This window comes from Aythya marila (genome assembly GCF_965140915.1).
Source record: "Aythya marila genome assembly, contig: HAP1_HAP1_SCAFFOLD_153, whole genome shotgun sequence".
Taxonomy (NCBI): domain Eukaryota; kingdom Metazoa; phylum Chordata; class Aves; order Anseriformes; family Anatidae; genus Aythya; species Aythya marila.
Genome location: NW_028137334.1, coordinates 2787243 through 2798048, shown reverse-complemented (window position 1 = coordinate 2798048; position 10806 = coordinate 2787243). Strand labels below are relative to the sequence as shown.

General features: G+C 50.0%; 1 protein-coding gene across 1 annotated transcript; it reads left to right on the top strand.

Moving 5' to 3' along the window:
• Positions 1 to 9130: 9130 nt before the first annotated feature.
• On the top strand, positions 9131 to 10093 carry LOC309890902 (olfactory receptor 14J1-like; the record flags this gene model as incomplete). The annotated part of the gene is made up of 2 exons (XM_082785295.1): positions 9131 to 9424; positions 9785 to 10093. The coding sequence occupies 2 exons, from the start codon at positions 9131 to 9133 to the stop codon at positions 10091 to 10093; spliced, it is 603 nt and encodes a 200-aa protein (XP_082641421.1).
• Positions 10094 to 10806: the final 713 nt, after the last annotated feature.

Sequence of the window (10806 nt, the reverse complement as noted above, 5' to 3'; positions counted from 1 at the left end):
TTACACTCTTTTCCATACATTCTAATTAGTCACCTATAGTAGTCATGGTAGTGATAACATACAGTATTATATAGTAATTAACATGGTACAATTCAGTTCATGGGCTATTCTCACCCAGTATTAAATCTCCTTGAGGTACACACCGGACCTCTCCGTTCTTTTGCATCACCCACCAAGTGTATCCAGGTCCCTGAGCGAAAACAATTCCACCAATAGGTTTGCCTTTTCCTGAGGCAGGAGTAGCCCAGACTGTTTTACCCAGCATATTTTTTACATGCACTACAGGAACTTTATCCCCATCTACAGTACGTAACAGGTTTGATTGGGCAGGTCCAGCTCGGTTGGCAGATCCCCTAGTATTGACTAACCAGGTGGCCTTTGCCAAATGCGTATCCCAATTTTTGAATGTCCCAGCGCCCATTGCTTTCAATGTAGTCTTTAACAGTCCATTGTATCGTTCAACTTTCCCGGAGGCTGGTGCATGATAGGGGATGTGATACACCCACTCAATACCATGCTCTTTGGCCCAAGTGTATAAGGTTGTTTCGGAAATAAGTCCCATTGTCTGACTCTATTCTGTCTGGGGTACCATGTCGCCATAGGACTTGCTTTTCAAGGCCCAGGATAGTGTTCCAGGCGGTGGCATGAGGCACAGGATATGTTTCCAGCCATCCGGTGGTTGCTTCCACCATTGTAAGTACGTGGCGCTTGCCATTGCGAGTTTGAGGGAGTGTGATGTAATCAATCTGCCAGGCCTCTCCATATTTCTATTTCAGCCATCGTCCTCCATACCAAAGAGGCTTTGACCGTTTGGCTTGCTTGATTGCAGCACATGTTTCACAGTCATGAATAACCTGTGCTATAGCATCCATGGTCAGGTCCACCCCTCGATCACGAGCCCATCTGTATGTTGCATCTCTACCTTGATGGCTTGAGGTGTCATGGGCCCACCGGTCTATAAATAATTCACCTTTATGCTGCCAATCCAGATCCACCTGAGCTACTTCAATCTTAGCAGCCTGATCCACCTGCTGGTTGTTCTGATGTTCTTCAGTAGCCCGATTCTTGGGCACATGAGCATCTACGTGACGTACTTTCACAGCCAGGTTCTCTACCCGAGCAGCAATATCTTGCCACAATGCAGCAGCCCAGATGGGTTTGCCCCTACGCTGCCAGTTGTTTTGCTTCCATTGCTGTAACCATCCCCACAGGGCATTTGCTACCATCCATGAATCGGTGTAGAGATAGAGAACTGGCCATTTTTCTCATTCAGCAATGTCTAAAGCCAGCTGAATGGCCTTCACTTCTGCAAACTGACTCGATTCACCTTCTCCCTCAGCAGCTTCTGCAACTCGTCGTGTAGGACTCCATACAGCAGCCTTCCATCTCCGATGCTTCCCCACAATACGACAGGACCCATCAGTGAACAGGGCATATTTCTTTTCATTCTCTGGTAACTGGTTGTACAGTGGGGCTTCTTCAGCACGACCCACCTCCTCCTCTGATGATATCCCAAAGCATTTGCCTTCTGGCCAGTCCATAATCACTTCCAATATTCCTGGGCGACTGGGGTTTCCTATTCGAGCCCGCTGAGTAATCAGTGCAACCCACTTGCTCCATGTAGCATCAGTTGTATGATGCGTAGAAGAGACCCTTCCCTTGAACATCCAGCCTAGTACCAGCAATCGGGGTGCTAGGAGGAGCTACGCTTCAGTACTGACCACCTCCAAAGCAGATCGAACTCCTTCATATACTGCCAATATCTCCTTTTCAGTTGGAGTATAGCGGGCCTCAGATCCTCTGTATCCCCGACTCCAAAACCCCAGGGGCCGACCTAGAGTTTCCCCAGGTTCTTTCTGCCAGAGGCTCCAGGTGGGGCCGTTCTCCCCAGCTGCAGTGTAGAGCACATTCTTTACATCTGGTCCTGTTCGAACTGGCCCAAGGGCTACTGCATGGACTATTTCCTGCTTGATTTGTTCAAAGGCTTGTCGTTGTTCAGGGCCCCATTCAAACCCATTCTTCTTACGGGTTACTTGGTAGAGCGAGTTTACAATCAGACTGTAATTTGGGATGTGCATTCTTCAAAACCCCACAACACCTAGGAATGTCTGTGTTTCTTTTTTGTTAGTTGGTGGAGACATAGCTGTTATTTTGTTGATCACATCCATTGGGATTTGACGACGTCCATCTTGCCATTTTATTCCTAAAAACTGGATCTCTCGTGCAGGTCCTCTGACTTTATTTGTTTTATGGCAAAACCGGCTTTCAGAAGGATTTGGACTATTTTCTTCCCTTTCTCGAAAACTTCCTCTGCTGTGTCACCCCACACAATAATGTCATCGATGTACTGCAGGTGTTCAGGAGCTTCCCCCTGCTCTAGCGCAGACTGGATCAGTCCATGGCAAATGGTAGGGCTGTGTTTCCACCACTGGGGCAGCCGATTCCAAGTATATTGGACTCCCCTCCAAGTGAAGGCAAATTGTGGCCTGCACTCTGCTGCTAGAGGGATGGAGAAAAATGCATTAGCGATATCAATTGTGGTGTACCACTTGGCTGCCTTCGATTCAAGTTCGTACTGAAGTTCCAGCATGTCCGGCACTGCAGCACTCAGTGGTGGCGTCACTTCGTTCAGGCCACGATAGTCCACTGTTAGTCTCCACTCGCCATTAGACTTTCGCACTGGCCATATGGGACTATTGAAAGGTGAATGAGTCTTGCTGATCACTCCTTGGCTCTCCAATTGACGAATTAGCTTATGGATGGGAATCAGGGAGTCTCGGTTAGTGCGATATTGCCGCCGGTGCACAGTTGTGGTAGCGATTGGCACTTGCTGTTCTTCGACCCTCAGCAACCCCACAACAGAGGGGTCCTCTGAGAGACCAGGCAAGGTAGAGAATTGTTTAATGCCCTCTGTCTCTAAGGCAGCTATACCAAAAGCCCACCGGAACCCTTTTGGGTCCTTGCAATATCCTCTTCTAAGATAGTCTATGCCAAGGATGCATGGAGCATCCGGGCCAGTCACAATGTGGTGCTTTTCCCACTCATTCCCAGTCAGACTCACTTCAGCCTCCAATACAGTCAACTGCTGAGATCCCCTTGTCACTCCATAAATATAGATGGGCTCTGGTCCTTTATAGCTTGATGGCATTATAGTACATTGTGCACCGGTGTCTACTAAAGCCTTCTACTTCTGTGCGTCTGACGTGCCAGGCCATCGAACCCACACAGTCCAATAAACTCGATTGTCCCTTTCCTCCCCCTGGCTGGAGGCAGGGCCAGATATTTCATCATCTCATAAGCCACTGATACAACACACAGTACCATAATGGTCTGAAACCAGGGCCCGGAGAGGAGGAGATTATATAAGGTGTGAGATTATATAAGAGATCCTGATGCCCTGTTCACCATCTCCATGTCCATGGGGCCCTCAAAAATGAACCTCAGTCCTAAGATACAGCCTAGCTTCTTCTTACATCAGGAACATGGAGAAATTGCCCTAGAAGTCTCAACACTGGTGCACCCAGGCAAATACACACAAATATGCATGTCCAAACACACAAAGCCACACCACAATCTCATCCACACACACACATATGCACACAAGGCATGGACACAACCAACCAGACACAGACCAACTCCAGCAGGGAACAGCACCTTCACAGCCACCACACCACCAGCAGCACACACACAGCCATGAGCAACACACCTGGCCCCATCCCATTCCCCACCTCAGCCTGCTCTGCTGTGAAGGTCACCAGTGTTCCATGCATCCCCTGCAGCACTGAACATGTACAAGTCTATGGGGCCTTCTGACTTGCATCCCAGGGTCCAGAGGGAACTGGCTGACATAGTTGCCAAGCCTCTCTCCATCATCTTTGGAAGGTCCTGGCAGTTGGGTGAAGTCCCTAGTGACTGGAAAAAGGAAAACATCACTCCCATTTTTAAAAAGGGTAGAAAGGTGGACCCAGGGAACTACAGAATGGTGAGCCTCACCTCTGTGCCTGGCAAGATCATGGAAAAGATCATCCTGGAATCCATGTCAAGGCATATGCAAGACAAAGAGGTGATCGAAGACAGCCAGAATGGCTTCACCAAAGGGTAGATCATGCCTGATGAATATGGTGGCTTTCTACAATGGAGTGACCACATCAGATGACCAGGGAAGACCAACTGATGTCATCTACTTGGAATTCTGTAAGACCTTTGACACGGTCCCACATGACATCCTGATCTCCAGAATGGAGAGATATGATTTGATGGACCATTTGGTGGATAAGGAGTTGGTTTGAAGGTCACATCCAGTTAGTGATGATTAACGGTTCTATGTTGAAGTGGAGCTGGTGACAAGTGGTATACCTCAGGGGTCTGTCCTCGGACCAGTATTGTTTAATATCTTTATCAGTTTCGTAGACAGTGGGATCGAGTGTACCCTCAGCAGGTGTGCAGATGACACCAAGCTGAGTGTTGTGGTTGATGCAACAGATGAAGGGATGCCGCATGAGGTTCAAGTGCAAGGTGCTGCACCTAGGCCGTGGAAATCCCAGGCAGGAGGATAGGCTAGGAGAAGAACTCTTTGAGAGCAGCCCTGCAGAGAAGAACTTGGGGCTTCTGCTGGACGAAAAGCTCAACGTGAGCCAGAAATGTGCACTTGTAGCCCAGGAAGCCAACTGTATCCTGGGCTGCATCAAAAGAAGAATGCCAGCAGGTGGAGGTAGATGATTGTCCCCCTCTCCCCTTCCCTCCTGAGGCCCCGCTTGGAGTCTTGCGTCCAGGTATGGGGTCCCCAGCACAAGAAGGATGTGGATCTGTTAGAACAGGTCCAGAGGAGGGCCACAAAGATGATCAAGGGGCTGGAGCACCTCTCCTATGAAGAAAGGCTGAGAGAGCTGGGGCTGTTTAGCCTGAAGAAGAGAAGGCTCCTGGGTGACCTCATCACAGCCTTTCAGTACTTAGAGGGGGCTTATGAAAAAGGTAGACAGTGATTCTTTGTTCAATCAGATAATGACAGAACAAGGGGGAATGGTTTTAAGCTAAATGAGGGCAGATTTAGAGTAGAGGTTAGGAGGGAATTCTTCACTCAGAGGCAGGTGAGGCACTGGAACAAGTTGCCAAGAGACCTTATAGATGCCCCATTCCTGGAGATGTTCAAAAGCAGGTTGAGCAAGGCCCTGGGCAACCTGATCTCACGGGTGGCATCCCTGCTTATGGCCAGTGGGTTGGAACTAGATGATCTTTAAGATCCCTTCCAACATGAACCATTCTGTGGTTCTATGGTCTCACAAACTATACTTCAAGCGTAACTCCCAACCCATCAGCCTTCTGGTGGTCTGTCACCTGACCAGAACAGAAGTTGCCTCGCCATCCTCTTCAATGCCATGTGCATGCTTCTGGCCTTTGCAGTCCCTATCTGTGCCATATTCCTCCTGCTGGTCAGTGAGCTCCAGAGACAGAAGTGACCTCCCAGCCTCCTTCACAGCCATGTGCCTCCTGCAGGCCCAGCAGATCCTGAGGCACACCTGATCCCATCAGAGCATCCCAAGCCACATACTCCTTGTGGCCTTTGATCTGATCAGATACTTGTCACCCATGCCTCTTCCAATGCCATGCACTGCTCCAGGACCTCACAGACCCTGCCCTACCCCAAATGGCTTAAGTTAGGGATAGGAGTGGGGTTAAAGCTGAGATGTGCTGTGTGCATTCTGGAGGGCTTTGGGAGTTAGGTGTTCAGGTTAATATTTAGGAATTACAGATCACATTCCAGGACTAAGGGAACAGCAAGGGCAGCAAGGGAGGGATTGATGTTCTGCTCAAGGTGTCTGTTCAAGGTTTGGGATAAGGGTAAGATCTGATACTTTTAGTTTAGGTCTGTGTTGAGGACTAAGGCTGGCATTTTACTCCTTGGTTAGGCTTAATCATCTTTCTGCTTGCCCTTCTGGTAGAAGATGGGTTTGGTGTCTGCTTTTTCCAAGTCCCAAGGAACGTCTCTGGTCAATCTGCCCTTTCCAAAGTCTTTGAGATAAGTCTTATGATGATATCTGCAGCTTCACCAACACCCATTTCACTATTCCCATGCTTCTTCTAAGCAACCTGAGGGCTGACCAGGCGGATGATGAGGGTTTGGGAAAGGGCCTGATTGAGATCTGTGAGGAGGGCTGTTCTGCACTTCACATGGACAGTGATGATAATGTCATAGAAAACAGTGACACTCCTGAGGACAGAAGAGCACGTGGATAAGGCCTTGGTCTTGCCAACAGAGGATGAACACACATGAACACTACATGAGAGGGAAGAGGAAGACTCAATCCAAAATAGAGATTCTGAAAGCAAAGACCATGAGTATCACCATGTCACTGCAGGAGACCTCCAGCAATGGGGCAAAAGCATAGAAGGGGTCCACAACACTGGGGCCACAGAACTGTAGCTGGGAGGAGGAGAAATGATTCCTGTACATGAGAGAAATTCCCTTGATTTACTAACAGCTGCCTTCTGGAGTCACACCTTCCACTTCATGACTCTTCAGGGAACAGAGATGGCATACAGCCCAGGACATGGCACCAAGCAGGAAGCACTCACTTCATGCAGAAAGTGCAGCTGATAGCGCTACCACCTCTGTGAGCAAAAGAGGTGTTGTCTCCAGCCAGGAAGCTGGCCAGCATCTGGCACAGGGTGGTGGAGCTGTACAAGGTCTGCAAGGAGGACAAATCTTCCCCAGGAAGAAAGCCAAAGGCATCTGCAGGTGTTTGCTTGTAGGCACCAGGACAATGATTAGGGTGTTCCACATCCCGGTCACTGTGCTGCTCATGCAAGTGAGAGGAAGAAGAGGCTTGTCTATGTGTAGAGGTCCCTCCATATGGACAGCAGGGGAAACTCAACCAATGATGTCTTTGTGTCCCATTCCATTCACAGAAACCATTTTAGAGCATTCTGGTCCCCCCTATCTTGTTAGGACACCAATGAGCAAGATGTTTCTTTCTCAGTTTCTAAAAGACGTGGTAAAGGGTGTTCAGAAGGGTGAAATGATCCCTGGCTGTCATGCCTGAGGTGACCTGCCACACGGTGAGAACACAACAGGGGTTAAATGAGGAAATCATTTGTGCTCATGTTTGACAAACACACTTTAATAGCACTAATCTCACTTCTAAAATGCATCTCTCCTGTGTTCAGAGAGGAGCAGTCAGTGATGACTTCAGTCTGCTTCAAACACCACGCCCCAGCAGAAACCCTGCTGCCTTCAGGAGCTGTCAGCACTGAGGCCTTGGGGACACCTGGAGGGAGCCCAATGGCACAGAGCAAGTGATGCCATGGTCAGGTGCTGTGCTGCTGAGCTGGGCCAGGCTCCTGGGCCCAAGGGGAGCTCATGGCAAGCAGGCAGTGTGGCAAAGAGACAGCTCTGCCCAGGAGCAGCTCCTCCGCAGCAGGGCTGGGGGCTCTGACCGCAGGTGGCACTGGGAGAGGAGAGATGGGAGAGAGAGGTTATGGGCTCAGTGGACTGAGCATATACTGAGAGATCATTGGAGATTTAGTGACTAAAGCACATAATATGGTAAGTTTCTAGCAGAAGGAAAATGCAGAGAGGCCAGGCCGCAAGGGCTCCCTTGTTGCAGGCTGTCTGCAGACTGTGAAGCTGGGGGTACAGGCTAGGGTGTCCAGGGCTGTGGTGCAGAGCAGGGTCCCTGCTGTGCCCCAGGGGCTGTGTGCCAGGGCAGGGCCTTTGCCGCCTGCCAGGCTCAGCACTCAGCCTGCCCGGGGAGCTGCCCAGGGCAATGCGGGGAGAAGCTGCGGGTGGAAGGAGCCCCCCTGGCAGGGTAGGGTCCCGCTGCTGGCAGGAGGCTGCTGCCTGGGGCAGCTTGCTCACAGTTCCATAGCACAACCAGGGTGTATTCAAGCCACCTTGCAAGAGAGGAGAGAAGGCAGGAATTAGCTCCTTGGATCTCTGCTTTCCTGTGCCTTTTCTTTCAGTCTTCTGTTCTTTGGATGAGTGGGAATAGAAATAGACACTTATTTCCTAGAAAAAGCTATCATTTCTAAGCCATCACAAGGAGCTTACAAGGATCCCCATCAAGTCCCGTTCTTGCCCCTTAACCCATAGAAAGCTCCAACACCACGTGTGCAGGGTCAGCAGGGCCTGTGTGAGCTGGGCTCTAGGACATGCCCCCAGCGAGCTGACCCTGGGCAGAGCCCTGCTGCCAGGAGGTGTCTGCAGGGCAGAGCTGAGCACCCAGCTCTGATGGGGTAGGATGGGGGCTGTGAGCTGCAGGCAGGTGTGGGGACAGGGAACCAGCTGCAGGCAGGGACAGCTGCAGGCAGCACAGAAGCTCTCTGTGGGAGTGAGAGGGAGCTGCTCCTAGAAACACCATGGCAGGGGAGATTTGGACATCTCTCTGACATCTGTGCACTGCAGCCACCTTCCCTGGAGCAACCCCCTTCTCATCCACTATAGTACTTCAGACATAATGTCTTGGGAACTTGGTCATGAGTTTCCTTTGGATTTCCTGGGGTGGTGATGTGAGAGTTCACACAAATTCAAACCTGAAATAGGTTTCTCAAGTGAAAGTTCAGGCATGGTCTACATCCAGGGTAGAGGCACTCAATCCTCTATTTGTTGCCCGACAGGCAAGCCAGACTGTTGGTAATGGGGGAATAGTGTTTTTATTACAGATTGAAGCTCCTAGAGCATTGCTCTGGAAAAGGTCTGCATGTCTTTAAAGAACCTCAAGAAGTTCTTTCATAGACCTCAGCCTACAGCCAGTGCCACCATCAATTTTATTGTTTCTTAAGGGATTATCTGACCTGCTCCTCAGGATCTGCAAAGAGGGAGATGCCCCTCGCCAGCAGGCATCTGAGGTTGCACCCAGTTCCTATGCCTTTGGCTGCAGAGCAGAACTGACTCTCCCTGTACCAAAAGGCAGTTTCTCTTGCTCACAGAAGGAACATCAACAACAGAACCCAGCCAGAACTCTGGCCAGGGAGTTGCACGGAGGTCTTCCAGATAGGAGTAAGGCAGTACATGTCTGTTCTGTGTTGGTGAGAGAGAAGTAGCTTAAACAACCTATGCAATAGATTTTGTAGATGTTTGACATTTCACTTGTTATTCCTTCCTTGGACAGAACCCAATGTCCACAGGCAGCACATGTACAACAGCAGCTCCATCACCGAGTTCCTCCTCCTGCCATTTGCAGACACAAGGCAGCTGCAGCTCCTGCACTTCGCGCTCTTCCTGGGCATCTACCTGGCTGCCCTCCTGGGCAACAGCCTCATCCTCACAGCCGTAGCCTGTGGTCACTGCCTCCACACCCCCATGTACTTCTTCCTCCTCAACCTCGCCCTCCTCGACCTGGGCTGCATCTCCACCACTCTGCCCAAAGCCATGGCCAATTCCCTCTGGGACACCAGGGCCATCTCCTACACAGGATGTGCTGCACAGATCTTTTTCTTTTTCTTTTTGATGTCAGCAGAGTATTATTTTCTCACCATTATGGCCTATGACCGCTATGTTGCCATCTGCAAGCCCCTGCACTATGGGAGCCTCCTGAGCAGCAGAGCTTGTGCCCAGATGGCAGCAGCTGCCTGGGGCAGTGGGGTTCTCTATTCTCTGCTGCACACTGCCAATACATTTTCACTGCCACTCTGTGGAGGAAATACCCTGGACCAGTTCTTCTGTGAAATCCCCCAGATCCTCAAGCTCTCTTGCTCAGACTCCTACCTAAGGGAAATTGGGCTTCTCACATTTAGTGTTTTTGTGTTTTGGGGGTGTTTTGTATTCATCGTACTGTCCTATGTGCAGATCTTCAGGGCTGTGCTGAGGATGCCCTCTAAGCAGGGGCAGCACAAAGCCTTTTCCACGTGCCTCCCTCACCTGGCTGTGGTCTCCCTCTTTCTTAGCACTGCCTTTTTTGCCTACCTGAAGCCACCCTCCCTCTCCTCTCCATCCCTGGATCTCGTGGTGGCAGTTCTGTACTCGGTGGTTCCTCCAGCAGTGAACCCCCTCATCTACAGCATGAGAAACCAGGAGCTCAAGGATGCACTGCGCAAAGTCATGAGTGGTTTTACATCAGAAGTAATGTACTGCCTGTCTTCTGCAAAGCACTCATAATATAACTCATGATATGCCAAGCTTGTCTTTTGTTCTTTGGTGGTTTTTGTTTGTTATTAATGAGGGCAACAATGTTTTCCATATAAATTGTCATTATCGATCCTACTCACGTATTTAAACAAAATAAAGGAACCTGCAGTGAAGAGTGTTCTGAGATGCTTTTTCTGAGAATTTTGCTGGGGGTTCCAGGGTAATGCCCATGGGTGGAAATGAAGAGGAATATAGAGACCCACCATAGCAGCACTGCCAGGAAGCATCAGGGTTTTGTCTGTCCAGAGCTACTTTCATCCCACTTCTACAATCTCCTTCTGAGTCTTTTCTGTTGGCATAAGCCTGATTGTTCCTGTAGCTTGGTCACAGTACTACTGTGTGGCAATCCTGTGACCACAGGCAGGGACTGGCAACGGGCATTTTTGTGACACAGCTGGCCTCCAGAACAGCATTTCCATCCCATAAAGTTATTCTACTCAGGGTAGTGCCTGGCGGCTCAGGTCTTCCTTCACAGTTGTTGTCAAGAACATTGCAGTCCAGAAATGGATTCCAAGAGGGACCTGGCTTTGCCTGTTTCTCCATGAGCTCAGGGTGAAGTGATCAGAGCCCCAGCTGGGTGTTTGAGGGTATGGGGGCTGGCTCAGGTGTTGCTTGTTGGTGTCCAGCACTCAGGCAGATGGTGAAGAATCTCCAATTAACCTGCCTGGGGCACTACAGCATGT